General features: G+C 43.6%; 1 protein-coding gene across 2 annotated transcripts in view; it reads left to right on the top strand.

The window, feature by feature from the left end:
- TRPM7 (transient receptor potential cation channel subfamily M member 7) overlaps window positions 1-14,568 on the top strand; it is a 73,602-nt gene extending 59,034 nt beyond the window's left edge. For both annotated transcript variants that reach the window (XM_080980219.1, XM_080980218.1), the window contains exons 27-40: window positions 605-681; window positions 2,077-2,136; window positions 2,325-2,421; window positions 4,460-4,527; window positions 5,446-5,483; window positions 6,333-6,358; window positions 6,734-6,784; window positions 6,864-6,929; window positions 7,360-7,643; window positions 8,828-8,910; window positions 9,030-9,235; window positions 10,485-10,536; window positions 11,020-11,126; window positions 12,652-14,568. In XM_080980219.1, the coding sequence (XP_080836345.1) occupies window positions 605-681; window positions 2,077-2,136; window positions 2,325-2,421; window positions 4,460-4,527; window positions 5,446-5,483; window positions 6,333-6,358; window positions 6,734-6,784; window positions 6,864-6,929; window positions 7,360-7,643; window positions 8,828-8,910; window positions 9,030-9,235; window positions 10,485-10,536; window positions 11,020-11,126; window positions 12,652-12,782 (1,346 nt within the window). In that variant the 3' untranslated portion in view covers window positions 12,783-14,568. The remainder of the gene's footprint in view (window positions 1-604; window positions 682-2,076; window positions 2,137-2,324; window positions 2,422-4,459; window positions 4,528-5,445; window positions 5,484-6,332; window positions 6,359-6,733; window positions 6,785-6,863; window positions 6,930-7,359; window positions 7,644-8,827; window positions 8,911-9,029; window positions 9,236-10,484; window positions 10,537-11,019; window positions 11,127-12,651) is intronic.
- Window positions 14,569-14,812: the final 244 nt, after the last annotated feature.

The raw sequence follows: 14,812 nt of genomic DNA, 5'->3' as shown, positions 1-14,812 counted from the left end.
GAAATCATGATTTGTGCACCTCAGTTCCATGTAATGTACAGATTCCATGATTCAGGCCTATATGCCTTGACCCCCATGTATGTATGTTTCTATGCAAATATAATCTAGTGTAAAAATGGCAGGCGATCAAAGCTCTGCCCACTACACAGGCATTCTGAATGTTGGCATAGGTTAATTATTTTGAATGGGTGTGATAAAGGGTGGGAAAGAGAACAGTATAGGCCATGTCATTGTTGTTTTCTTACATTTTGAGGGTGAAGTTTATATTTTTAAAATCTATTGTGTTGAACTGTGCTTTTTCTACTAATAGCTACATTTTGTAAAAATACCGATATCCACACTGCATGGTTCTAAAAGCAAATAACACGCTCACGGCTTTGAAACCAGGGTAGTGGTATGAAATATTTCCTCTGAAATTGTTTCTTATGTCATCCCTTTTATGTAGGAAAAGCAATAGTTCCTCAACCTACCATTAAAAATGTCAACTGTCCTTCTATGTACTTTTCTGATCTCAGCAGTATCTTTAATCAAATTTGCATCTGTTTGGTGCTTCCCCTCTAAAATCTGCCGTTTTATTTCTTTTCATATAATGGTGTCGCCAAAGGTCACAGGGACAGCATGGAATTGCAACGATTTAAAGAGACTGTGGCTAAGAGCAAAGAAAAAAGTGATGATATTGAGGTAAGAGGGAGATTGCGACTTGAGCAACAGCCCAAGCCAGGGTGAGAAACATTTTTTCAGCCAAGGGCCTCATTTCCTCACAGGCAACTGTATCAGGGCCACATGTCAGTGGTGGGTGTGGCAAAAGTGTGTCTGGCTAGACACACAGCATCCAGGCAAGCGAGAAGTACTTATCATATCCCAAGGGCACATTCCAGCCTGGTGAAATAACTAGAGGGAGGCACAGATCAGGGCTAAGTGAGCTGTATGGCTTGGGAGGAGGGGAGAATGATCTGGGCCGTGTCCTGAGGTCCTAGTCCTAAGCGGATATAGGGAGTTCACTTAAACTCAAATCTCAAATACATGTGCATTCACTCATGTTACAGGATGGTTTTCAGTGGTGTTAACTAAGCAGCAGGCGCCTGTTTTACTTTGTCATTGTAAGTTTGAGCTGCTAGCTGAGTAGTCCCAGGTTCAAAGGCTTAGGTGGTGGGGCAATTATATCTCAGAGGTAGTGTATATATCCTGTGCAGAGAAGGCCTCAGGGTCTGATCCTGTCACCACCAGTTAAAGGAATCAAGACTGCCTGAGTAGTTAGGGCTGGGTTAAATGGATATCCCTGAGTAGTCAGGGATGGGTTAGATCTGGGGAAAGGCAGCTTCCTATGCTTCAGGTTGCTAGGAAGCACAGCATTTTGGAGAGCATCAGTCATACCTCGGGTTACAGACGCTTTGGGCTACATGATTTCGGGTTGCACACTGCGCCGAACCTGGAAGTACTGGAACAGGTTACTTTCAGGTTTCGGCACATGCGCAGAAGCACTAATTCGTGCTTTGCGCATGCGCAGAAGCACCAAACTGCAACCTGTGTGCGCGCAGACGTGGCGCTGCGGGCGCTGTGGGTTGCGAACATGCTTCCCACACTGATCACGTTCGCAACCTGAGCATCCACTGTACTCAGTTTTAACTTCATGATAGATCTGGCCCAGACAGCATGGTGCAATCACAGTGTGTACCCAGAACTCCTATTGTCCTCCCCTGTTCTCTGAAGTCTTATAGCACAAAGAGCTTGAATGTTTGCTGTAAGCTGCTTTGGGCACAGATCATTGTGGGAAAGTGGCATATAAGTTAACTCAAGCAAACATGGCAGTGTGCAGGAATTTTTGACTCGTGTGAGCATGCATGCACATCAGAACACAAATATGAAATTTTAGACCAGGACTAAAACCTGCAGGTGCCAGCTTTGAAGTGTTTCAGCTTTGAAGTAAGAGCTCTGAAATAACACTTGTAGGAAAATGGTCTCCCCAAACCCCAATTTCTTGTTTCTGGCCCAGATTTTATGAAAAGTTTAAGACTTATTAAAGCCACTTCACTACTAACCTAAGTTTAAAAAGTAATTTATTGATACCTTCTACAGGAGCAACAGGAAGATTTCAAAAAAGCAATTTTGGAAGGCATCGAGACAACAAAGCAACAGGTATAACTTTGCCATTTGTATTCCATCTCTTCATTGTTGCATCAAATAGCCAGTTACATTTGAATATTCCTTCAAAAAGCAAGTGCGTCACTTCTTAAGTACTGTATAGCAACTTTCAAGTGGTGACACAAATAAGATTCTTTGAGTAGAGTTGTGAATTATAACATTGATATTTGTTGAATACACAGGGTGGTAGTAATGCAGAAGGCAACCTGAGGCCTGTCAGTTCATGTGGTGGTTTTACCGACTACCATAGAAGCTCATTAGCAGCACTATCAGAGCAAAGTAAGTAAACACATTAGTTTCTGATCTCTGAATTTTCTGAACTAATACTAATATACAACATTTTTCTCCTTTGTGCCATTTTCAGTATTTTAAAAACTGCTTTATTTTACAAAATGCAGCCATTGTGGCTAAAATTTGACTGAGGGAACTGGCATTGGAGAGAGAGGGGCTTCTTGGCTCTTTCTTTCTCATTTCTTTCCCTACTGAAAATTGTCCTCCTACTGACTTTATCCCTGCTGGCTAAAAGCTGCCGCTGCTCATGTCTTTTCCTGCGACTGCAGCTTGGTGAGAGTGAGTTTTGGTGGGGAAAAGAACAGGCGTGAGTGGTTGAAGCCTTATTACCCAGCCATCAGTGCCTACTTCAGATTGCAGCCTCAGTGATTGCATTCTGTAAACAAGCCATCCCTAAAAATAATTGTGGAATTACATAAATGCATAGTTGCTCCATCATCAGTCAATTAAACTTTGATTGATTGGGGAGCAATGTGAACTGGCAATACTGAGAGGTGAGAGTGGCACCCATCTTTGCTATTTAAAAAACTTGTTGTCAGGGGTTCAGGGACAGAGGCACAGGGTAGGCAGGAGATGGAGAGCGATGGGGATGAATTCCAGGACAGCGAGGAAGAGGAGGACAATGACTCAAGAGATTCCATGAGTCTTTCCAGCGAATCAGAGGATTCCCAGAAGGGGGCGCTGGTGGTCAAAGCCAGGGGAGCCCCAGGGGGGACGTGTCAGGAGCAGGGGGCCAGCGGGGGATCCCAAAGTGGCAGCTGGGCGTCAGGACCAGCCTCCCCGCCAGAGTGCAGCGAAGGGGGTGGAGGTTCCAGTGTATCAGGGGAAGCAGCTCCGGCAGCAGAGAAGGGAGGGAGGTCGGAGCAAGCCACCCTCCCGGAAGGGGAGGGGAGTAGTGAAGGGAGTAGTGTAACTGTCAAAAGGAAGGTTAGAGGTTGGGCGCGCGCGCCAAGTTCAAATGTGGAGGCGCGCGGAAGTACAGGGAGCCCGGAGGAGGAGCCAGGTCCCAAAGCCCGCAGGAGGGGGGAAGAGCAATCTGGGGATTCCGCGTCAGGGGAATCCAGGAGGGGCGAAACCCCAGCGGGCAGGAAGACCCTGCGGAAAAGGAAAGAGAGGAAGAGGTGGAGCAGCGCAAGCCTCTTAAACTGGTGCAGGGGAGGGACTGACTCAGAGGGGACTTCAACGGTCTAAGCGTAGCAGACGTGGGGCTGCGCGCCTCGGATGTGAAGCAAACAATGAACTCCAATAAACACTTTTGTATATAAGAACTTGGCGTTGGTCTTTTGTGAGCTGAGACCTGAGGCAGCCCTGACACTTGTCTTCCTTCTAACAGTAGCTTTTGACTGATATCCAGACAGCTTCTTTAAGTATGTTAAAGGTTTTAATGTCCATGGCAGATTTTTTTTTTTTTTTTTGTGCAACACATAAACTTACGATTCTGTGCCCCAAACAAACCTTTGAAGGTCCTTTAATGTGCATGGGTGGTGCTGTGGGTTAAACCACAGAGCCTAGGACTTGCTGATCAGAAGGTCGGTGATTTGATTCCCCGCGACAGGGTGAGCTCCCGTTGCTCGGTCCCTGCTCCTGCCAACCTAGCAGCTCGAAAGCACGTCAGCGTGCAAGTAGATAAATAGGTACCACTCCAGCGGGAAGGTAAACGGTGTTTCCGTGCGCTGCCCTGGTTCGCCAGAAGCAGCTTAGTCATGCTGGCCACATGACCCGGAAACTGTACGCCAGCTCCCTCGACCAGTAAAGCAAGATGAGTGCCACAACCCCAGAGTCGGTCATGACTGGACCTAATGGTTGGGGTCCCTTTACCTTAGTTTCAAATGAGTTTTGCCGTGTGCCCAATATGTGTGTCTGAAGCATAGTCTTGTGATTCTTTGTATCCAAGCCCATGTATGTGTATGGAAGCAAGTGTATCTTGCTTTGCCTGCAGGATCTTAAAGACACATATGTTGAAGAATTGGTAGTATTTGTTGACATGTCAAAAGGTGGCCGTTCTAATTGCAAAATCATTTTCCAGTGCACAAGAGCAGAAGACCATCGGTTGAGGAGCCTCATCAGGCAGATTCCAAGGCGGCCTTACTCACAGTGAGTAAAACATAATAACAATCCATACAATGTTTCCCCAGGGTGTCTATGGAAAGAACCCAGGAAATACAAAAATTGAGTCATGGTAACAATTGATAGAAAGCAGTTACAAGGCAACACAGTTCACTGTCCATCACAATTTAGTGTGACCTGCTATGGTAGTACACGTAACTCGCAACTTATGTGCATTTAACTTGTGCACATTCAACTTTAAATACTGGGCAGCTAAAAGAAATAGAAATAGAAGGGGACAGGCATTCAGGGAAAGGAGTCTTTGGAAACCACACCGGCCATTGAACCCAATGTGTTTTGACTATACACAATTTTGACTTTACACCCTATAATCTCCACGTAAGTTGAGAGTTGCCTGTAGCCTCCAAATCGGCAGTTTTTTCTTCTCTTGAAATGTGCTGGGCAAATTTGTCCTCTCTAGCTCTCATGCTTAAGAGTAGGGGTTGGAGGTCGACAAGAGCGAATTGTAATAGGTCTTCAAGGAGAAAAGAATTGACTATGTCCATATAGCATTTGCTTGCACCTTCACACCACCTTTTTGAGTGCTGGCGGAATGTTCATGCCATTTCTGCCTGCACAGCTAATAGAGCCTGTTCAAGTAAGCAATTTACATCACCAAAATAGCTCAAGGTAAGGCAGGTAACCTGTCAGGCTATGGCTGCATGTGCTACATAGCTGCAATCCTAGTCTCTTCATCCAGGCACTTTGGCTGAACAGATTGTACAATTTCTTTTGACCAGCAGACTTAGCAATGCTTCAGAAGCATATTGAGGCTGAAAACATCTTCACAATTAAATTTTTTTGAGGGAGCCTTGTAGTGCTCTTACAAAAGTGTGATACATTGCTTCTAAAACCATCAATTAAGTTATGTACGAAATAGGTGCATCTCTCTCTTTTTTCTTGCAGGATTGGTTACAAGGTCGACCGTCGTATAGCAATCAAATGTAAGTAAAGTCTAAATGGCAATACTCAGAACTGTCCAGGTATCTCCAAACTCCCCAGGAGTTGGGGACGCATTGAGTGAGCTGCAGTTTTCTCCCTGTGTGCCAACACACTGCACATTCACTTTTAAGCCTATCTGATTGCTGCTGGGCAGTTAGACCACAGGAGGAGTCATCTAATCTATCTGCCCACCCGTTCCTAAGCAACCCTGATGACCTGGGCATTTATCTTGTTGTGGTTGTTCTTGAAGGGGGATAATTGAACCTGATGTAGCCAGTTTGAAACACCTGGCTCGTAGCCTCATTAAAGAGCACCGCTGCAGCACCCATCGCCTTCACAGTAGTTTTAAGTCTTCAGAGTTGTTTTCTCTCCCCTACACCAGTGTGGTGTAGTGGTTAAGAGTGGTGGACTCGTAATCTGGTGAACCCGGTTCGCATCCCCCTCCTCCACATGCAGCTGCTGAGTGACCTTGGGCCAGTCACACTTCTCTGAAGTCTCTCAGCCCCACTCACCTCACAGAGTGTTTGTTGTGGGGGAGGAAGGGAAAGGAGAATGTGAGCCGCTTTGAGACTCCTTTGGGTAGTGATAAAGCGGGATATCAAATCCAAACTCTTCTTCTTCTTCTTCTTCTTCTTCTTCTTCTTCTTCTTCTTCTTCTTCTTCTTCCCCTGCTCTGTTTGCTGTTCATTTGTTTTGGAAGGCATAGAGGTTGCAGTATTTGGTCTGATGGGTGATTGGGCTTAGGGTATTACAAGCAGAGCAAAGTGACCAGAGCAATGAAGTTTAGTAGTAAAAAAACCCCAAGAAGTACACACAGAATTCGGGTTGAGTGCAATTTCTGTCTCTTGCAGGTCTTCTGAGGAAGATGCACTGAATGGTAAGCTGCTGATAACTTCGGTGTTGCCATAAATTTAACATGTTGCGGGAAACTATTTAATGCATGGTTGCAAAAGATGATGTTGATGGAGGTTTTAGTGCCAACAGCCCTTATTTATGGTTGTAATCATTACATGACTCATTTAGGGAAACCCCTTTGGTGCTTGTGCTCTTCTCCAGTCTTTGAGCATCTCATCATAATTTTCCTAATCTAAAATACCCCTTGGTGGGAAGAATCACCATACATGATCAAGTCTTGCCTGTGAGCCTAGAGTGCTTTTTGTGCTTTGTCATTACCCTTTTTTTAAAAAAAACAGGATGCATTAAATCACGAGTTTTATGTAAAAATATAACACTGCCTTCCTTTTTTTCAAAGGAATTGCCTCTCCTTTTAAACCCATCATGGATACCACCTACTACTATTCAGGTAAGTGTCCAAAACTAGGTCGCAAAATAATAAAAAGTAGAAGCGTCATCTTCTTCAATGAATTTCTCTGTCTTTTCAGCTGTTGAAAGAAATAATTTGATGAGGTTATCGCAAAGCATACCATTCACTCCTGTACCTCCAAGAGGTAGGAAAACTTATTGTAGCCTCTGGAATGATTTTCAGATTTTAATAATATTATTCCTTAATCATCAAGCTTAAGAGTGATAGATCTGTTTTTCACAGCACAGGAAAATAGACAATAGTTCACCATCAAAATTCTGGGAATAGATTGGGGAAACGTATACTGAAGCTGACTCTTAAAAAACTAGAGTCCCAAGCCTTTGTTGCTAGTTTTTAGCAGTAGTAGTAAATGGAGAAAGGTCTCCAATCAACACAGAGGATTCTGTTGTATCAAAAGCTTAATAATTGGTTAGATAATTGATTATGCAAAAGTGTGGCTATATCTTCTCTCCATCATCCGAAAAAGGTGTTCACCAGTACAGTATAAATAGACATTAAGTCAACGTTACCCCAGGCTTAACTGCATTTCACTTCTTTGTGCTATGACGTTGCAGGCGAACCAGTTACTGTGTATCGTCTTGAAGAAAGCTCTCCCAACATCTTGAACAACAGCATGTCTTCCTGGTCTCAGTTGGGTCTCTGTGCCAAAATAGAATTCCTAAGCAAGGAGGAGATGGGAGGAGGCTTGCGACGAGCCCTCAAGGTGGCCTGCACCTGGTCCGAGTACGATATTCTGAAATCAGGCCACCTTTATATCATCAAATCTTTTCTTCCGGAAGTTGTCAATACTTGGTCAAGCATTTACAAAGAAGACACAGTGTTACATCTCTGTTTAAGAGTAAGTTGTTGTTCTTGCTCATATAGTACGTATCCACCAGAAGCTTAAACATGTTTAGCAGTTGGATACTGTTGGGACAAACAAGATATATCCCTTCTTTCCTTCACTGTCCTCCATTGACAACACTGCCATCTACCCTCTTGCCCAACTTTTGGTCTTTGGCTTTCTTTTTTACTCCTCACTCCATCTCTCTTACTCTGCATATTCAGTTCATTGCCAGTTATGTTGCTTCTCCCTTTAAAAATTTAGAAAAATACATTGGTCACATCAGCAAAACTTCTGGTCATCTGTCACTACAACAATCTGCTCTCTAGTTTTCCATTCACGCCTTCATCACCTCACTTCTTCCCAGCACTCTGCTGCCAAAACCATCCCATCTTTTTATCACTCCTAACCATATGGCACCCTTCCATAAATCCTTACGCTCATCCATAGCCTTGTCACCTCATCTCTTGCTTTTATATTCCAACGCATCCCTGCATACGGCCTTCACTGTCCAAAGGTTGCTGTCCAGAGATTTTCTGCTCACTCCAACAGCTTTGTCCTTTATCCCAGTCTGCCCCTTATACATGGGGCTGCATCCCAGAATACTTCCACGATGCCACCTCTCTTCTTTCAAAACCCTCCTCCAAATTCACATTTTTCTGTTACGTCTTTAACACTGTCCCTAGTCTCTATATCCCAATGTCACTAAGCCTAACTATGAATAACTGCAAAAATTACATTTGCTTCACGGTTTTCCCTGCTTCCGTTTGCCTCCTTCTTTCTCCTTTGTATTGATTTCTAAATTGTAAGGGACCTGTGCTCTCATTCTTTGAAAAGCACTGTGTACTTTCATCGTACTGTATAAAACAATAATGGACCACAAAGGTAGAAATTTTCTGCCTATTGTCTTCACTACTTCGTATGAATATAACAACACAAAAATGTACCGTATTTTTCCATGTATAAGACTAGGTTTTTTCCCTTAAAAATCATGTCAAAAATTTGAGGGGGTGGGTGTCTTATACATGGATAGCAAAATACACAATTTTTTCTTAAATTGGAGATCCCCTGTCTTATAGACAGAAAAATACGGAAATTAGAAGAAAAAAATCGTAATACAGTTCCTTGTGTTTCTTCTCCACGCTAGAGGTTTATCTTGAGTAAAGTCTTTGGTGTGTGTGTGTTTTTTAAATCCATAGGAAATTCAGCAACAGAGGGCTGCTCAGAAACTCACGTTTGCATTCAATCAGATGAAGCCAAAATCTATTCCCTATTCTCCCAGGTAGGCATTATTACATCTTCAAATGTAACGTGAACAAAAAGGAATTTCCACACCAGAGTGCGAGGCTAATGAATCAGTTGTTCACACAGTGCTCTCATTCCTATGTGTTTTCTTACAAGGTTCTTGGAAGCGTTCCTCTTATATTGTCACTCAGCTGGCCAGTGGTTTGCAGTTGAGGAGTGCATGACAGGAGAATTCAGAAAGTACAACAACAACAATGGGGATGAAATAATTCCAACCAACATGCTAGAGGAGGTCATGTTAGCCTTCAGCCACTGGACATACGAATATACTCGAGGAGAGCTGTTGGTCCTTGACCTGCAAGGTAAATGGGTGTGTGTGTGGATGTGACACAGAGGTGTATGCTGTAGTAATTGCACCGGAAGCTTGTGACTTGCACAATATGGATCGTCATCAAATTTCATTGTTGCCACAAGAAAAGACACTCATAATTGCATGTCTCTCTTCAATCTCCTGTAACCAACTCCACTTACCATTTTCTCTCCTGCATTTAGAATACCTTGTTCTTCTTGGGGTGGGGGCGACATTCTGTAAACAGTATGATGATGATGTATTATTCATTTACTCACTCACTCACTCACTCACTGACTCACTCACTCACCTTTCACCCTAAGGCCAAGGATAGGTTTCAGCACTTTAAAATACAACATTAAAAGCAGATTAAAACAAATTACAATCGCAGAAGTAGGATGAGTACTAAAACCACACATCTCAGATGTAAAAGGCCGGGGTAAAGAGGTATGTCTTCAGTATTCACCAAAAACTGTACAGTGAAGGTACAGACATAGCTCTGTAGGGAGGGACTTAGGGACTGCCACAGTGAATGCCATCTCCTGGATCACCCCTCCCCCCCCCCAGACGGTCACCTGTGCTGTTCTTAAGATGCAAGGGGGTCTGTCGGGATGGATGCAGTCTTTCAGATACAGGCATCCCCCCACTTAACGCACAATTGATTTGCATGTGACTGTGTATGCATGCAGCGTTTGGAAATAGATAGATAGATAGATAGATAGATAGATAGATAGATAGATAGATAGACAGATAGATAGATAGATAGATTCCGACCAGGAAATGTTGGGAGAGAGGTGGCAAGTCCTTGTGGCTCGTGAGGAGACCCTTCCCGGAGCCTGAAGAGGACTTCAGTGAGGGAGGAGAAAGCCCCAAAGAGACTAGAGGTTCAGCGATGCTTTGTTTAGGCTGCCCAGCCTCCCCGCCTAACAGCTGATGCATCCAGTCGCACAGCATCAGCACCAGCTGCGTTTCTGCACATCCTCCAGCTATCCCCAGAACTTCAACTCTAGTTGAAGAGAGAGTTGTCTGCAGAGAGAGCTGGACAGCAGGGAAAAATGGCTTTTTAGAGGGTGCTCCCCACTTATACAATTTTTACTTATGCACAGGGCGCAAAATGTAACCCCCGCGTAAGTAGGGGGGCACCTGTATTTCAGCTGTTCAAATTGTTCATCTGCTATAATTTCTCTTTTTATGTTAAAATTACTCTTGTGGTACTTGTGTTACTTGCGCTACTTAGCTAACTTCCTTTGCTTCTTGTGAAGGTGTTGGAGAAAATTTGACAGATCCTTCTGTGATAAAAGCTGAAGAAAAAAGGTAAGCAGTACAAAATTCCCTTTTCTTATGGCATTGGCGCAGGAAGGAGGGGGCCACATGTGGCAAGAGTGGAGGGGTGCCCTTCTGCTTTAGGTGTACCAATTAACCTAAGGACAGATTTATGATGAAACTTTAAGTTAGCTTACTGCCGTGATTTTTAAGGACACCATCAGCAGCAAACTTTCTGGTGGGAATTGCCAGTGTGACACTTTGGGAGAGCATTCCTATCTTACCTGCATAATTTCTTTCCCATCACCGACACAAAGGATTGTATTCAGTGCTAGTCTTATTCAGAATAGAACCATTGAAATAATGAACCTAAGGTTTGCCAATGTTCACCAATGTCAGTGGATCTACTTTGAGTAGGACCAACAATGGATACAACCCAAAACCTCCCCCGTATCTAGCCAGGGGGTGAAGACCACACACAAAAAAAATCATGTTTGGCTGTAGGTATTTCTTAATGTGCGCTTTCTTTTAAAGGTCAAGCGATATGGTATTTGGTCCTGCAAATCTGGGAGAAGATGCCATCAAAAATTTCAGAGCTAAGCACCACTGCAACTCATGCTGCAGGAAACTTAAGCTTCCAGGTAAATAGCAGCCCCCGATTTATGAAAGAGAACTTCTCTCTTGTAGCTTCTACTTATGATAAATTGAATTTTACATTGATATGGGGGTCAGGCATTCTCTCCACACAAAATGGATGAATTGCTGGAACCAAGTTGAGCTTCATTGATCAGTTGGACCTCATTGGATTGCTCTTGAAACCTCACGAGGAAACACTTATTTTTCTCTCCCAAAAGAAAATCTGCCCCTAAAACTAATTCTTTCACCTTTTCAGCGGGCCTGAACTCAATACCTATAACAAATGCCCTAAATATATTGTTGCAAGGAAGAGAAAATATGGCTTTATTGACCCTTGGGGGGGGAGGGACCCCTAATGCCCTGTCAGATAGAAGCCTCTGTATGCATCTCAGTGGCTTTTATAAATTGTGTGAATGATCAACTCCAAGAACCCAATTTCCTTTCCATGGATCTGACGAGCCCTAAAAAATTGTGATAGGTAATCAGGCACAAATTGTCCTGAATTACCAACCTAGGCCTAAAGTCACTTGATAGATTGATATCATATGCAAGTTGTGCCACACCCAGAGGCCATAGTGCAGGCTGAACCAGAGCAGAGCAATTTATAATTCAAATATTTATTTTCTTGAAAAAGTTTTGGTACTTGGCAAAGTGACTAATACAGGTCTTTTGAAGGAAGAGAGGAACAAACCACACATCAGCAAGGGCTTCTTTTCTGCCACTATATTATTATTATTACTATTATTAATATTTATTAAGAGGGATTGCCTTGGAAGTGTGTTTACAAAGGGACCGTTCTTCTCCCCTTTTTCTTTCAGCAATGCTGAAGCCTATAAACTCTGCTAGAGCAACAGTTCCCCAACCTGGTGCCCTCCTGTTACATTGGACTGCAGTTCTCATCAGTCCCAACCAGCATATCTGTGTTGGCCAAGACTGATGGGAATTGGAGTCTAAAACATTTGGAGTACACCAGATTGGGAAAGCTGCTGTAGACACTTGACCTTCTCTACAGCCTGGATAGCTCAGCTGGTCAGAGATGGTGCTGATAATGCCAAAGTTGCAGGTTTGATCCCTGTATGGGACAGCTGCAAATTCCTGCATTGCAGAGCGATGGACTAGATGATCCTCAGGGTCCCTTCCAACTTTACAGTTTACTATGATTCTGCCTGTTGGGAAATCTGACTGTGGCCCAGCCATGCACAAGATGGCCAGCATCATAAGGCCAAATCTGTCTGTGAGACAACCTGCCCGCACATCCTTTGATATCAGACACCTTGCCTCCACCACCCAATAATGCCCACTGGACAACTGTGGGCCAGTCTTCAAAGCTCAGAGTTTTGCACTGGGAAGAACCTTGCCTGCATAGTTCTGGCAAGACATAAATTCGCCTTCTCTCCTTCTTTTAGAGAGGAGCTTCAATTTGAATCAGAAGTTGGTCTGCTAATTTGTATATTCTCTCTCCCTCTCCCTCTCCCCCTCTTCAACCCAACTGTATCTGCGGGATTTCGGGTGGTTGTTGTTTCCCCATAGACTTGAAGAGAAACGACTACACACCTGATAAAATCCTACTGCCTCAAGATGATTCTCCAGAACTGACCATTCGGCCTGGGAGCTGCACCAAAGAATCGGACTCTGCCAGTTCCAGTCACCTCATGCTGTAAAGATACGCACAGCTCTCTGGCTCTAACCAAACCCTCGCAGAAGTCACGGGGTTCGTTTGCCCTTCATCAAAACAAAGGCCGCATGAAAAAGGACCAAACTGTTTTGATGGCGCTGGTACAGTTAACTGTCCACCGTTGAGTGGCCTAGCATAATGTGGGAATCACCTCTGAAGGAGTAGCTGGCAGCTGCTGTTTTTTTTTTAAAAGAAAGGTTGAATGAAATTAAGTATTTATGAAATAGCTTTTTAAAGAGGCGTTTTAGCAGAAGGATAACTTAACATTTTACCTTGGTCCATGAGAGGGGGCCTTTCCTCCCCTTCATCCTGTAGTGCAATATGCCCTTGACCAAATGATGTTTTTCTTTTTTTGCTGATGGTTTTTAAGGCAGATGGTTTGGGGGCTTTGTGGCAGCTGGTTTCTGTCATCTGGCTAGAGAAACGGGAGGGAGCACCCCCCCCCACCTTCCCACAGACACCGAAGGATTCTTTTGACACTTCTCAGGGTGTCTCAGATAATTGCTCTCTCTGCTCAGTGCCATGTATGTTTTATGTGGCTCAATGGAACAAGGCTGCTCCTAAGGATCTGTCCATATTTAGTTAACGCCAGTAAGCTGAGCTGCAGGGAGCGGGAACGCCTGGTTCCAAACAAGAAGTGATGGCTTGTCTCCTGCATCAGGATTCATCCTCAAGTGTGGAGCCAGTTCTCTTGGGATGGATGGGATGGATTGCACATAGTGAAATCCCTCCCCCTCCTGTGTCGTCTTTTTTTTTTTTTAACGATACATTTCAGTTTTATCTAATCACTGTCCAATAGTAGTAAGGTCGCAAGACAAGTCTGATCACATTTGTATAACAGAACAAAACAGCTGGTCTTGGGTAAGACGCTGCCTTGTAAAATGAGCAGGTGCGTTAGGGAAGTTGCTATTACTTGTTACATATAATGGCCTCTTCAGATGTGTTGCCTTCCAAAGATCTCCTAAAAGCAGTAAAAGAAAGCTGAATGTATGCGTGAGCCCATGGGGGCCTCTTCTGATGTTATCACAGCAGTGTTGGAGCTGCTACAGTCTGGTACTTTCTCACGCCATTTGGGTAACTTTGGAAGCCCTGGGCCATGGGGCAAGAGTCCTTGTTGGGCTGCTCATCTTGCCAGCGCTGCCACGGTTTCCGGTGGGAGCAACGCGGGCGTAGAAGTGAGCTGCAGAGTGGACTTGTCCCCTGGGACCAGTGCTTTCCAACCTCAGCTTTTGCGGTGCTTTAAGGACCAGGCCTGTTGTGGGCTCCACACCACCGCAGGGACGTAAGGAGCAGTCCCTTAGTTGTATTTAATATTGTGTGAAGACACCTTTTAATGTAATATTATATATGGTACTTATTTAAAAGAAAAGGAAATAGGATGAATTTACATTATGTAATGTGTGGGAGATTGCAATGCAAACTTTATGCCAATAAAATGTCATTTTCCTGTCCCAAATTTGTTGAATATTCAACAAGAAGAACCTGTCGTCCAACTGAATTTTCATGCTGCAACTTTTGTTTGTTTGTTACATAGGTACTAATTGTAAATTTTAATTGAACAGCATCATAACGCCCAGTAATTATTCTTTTTTTAAAATTCTGTAGTGTATCTTATAGATACAGACATTAAGGCACGAACACAATAGCTGTTTAAATGGTGGTTTATGTTGCTGGGGGAGGAAAGGTATAGCGTATTAAAGATAAAAAACTGTATACATTTTGTATATCAATAAATCTTTAAACAATCCCAAATAAATTTATTCTTGTTTAGACTGGTGAGCTTCTACCTTTATTTGATTTGATTGATCTGGGGAGGGAGGTTCAGAAGGAGGGAAGGAACAGGTAAAAACTAATCTGTTGATTTGAGAATAATTTGGACTGGAAGAATGGCCCACCAATAGAAGCATATTTTAGTAAGTAATGTGCAAGTAGTGTGACTAGCCAGCTGGGGCTACTTTGAGAATCAGGTGGAGGTCAGTGAGTCATCAAGTCTTATTACTACTGTGTAACTTTTGT

This window comes from Podarcis pityusensis (genome assembly GCF_964106645.2).
Source record: "Podarcis pityusensis genome assembly, chromosome: 14".
NCBI classification, from domain to species: domain Eukaryota; kingdom Metazoa; phylum Chordata; class Lepidosauria; order Squamata; family Lacertidae; genus Podarcis; species Podarcis pityusensis.
The sequence above is the reverse complement of the archived record's forward strand: the minus strand, read 5'-3'. Positions and strand labels throughout refer to the sequence as shown.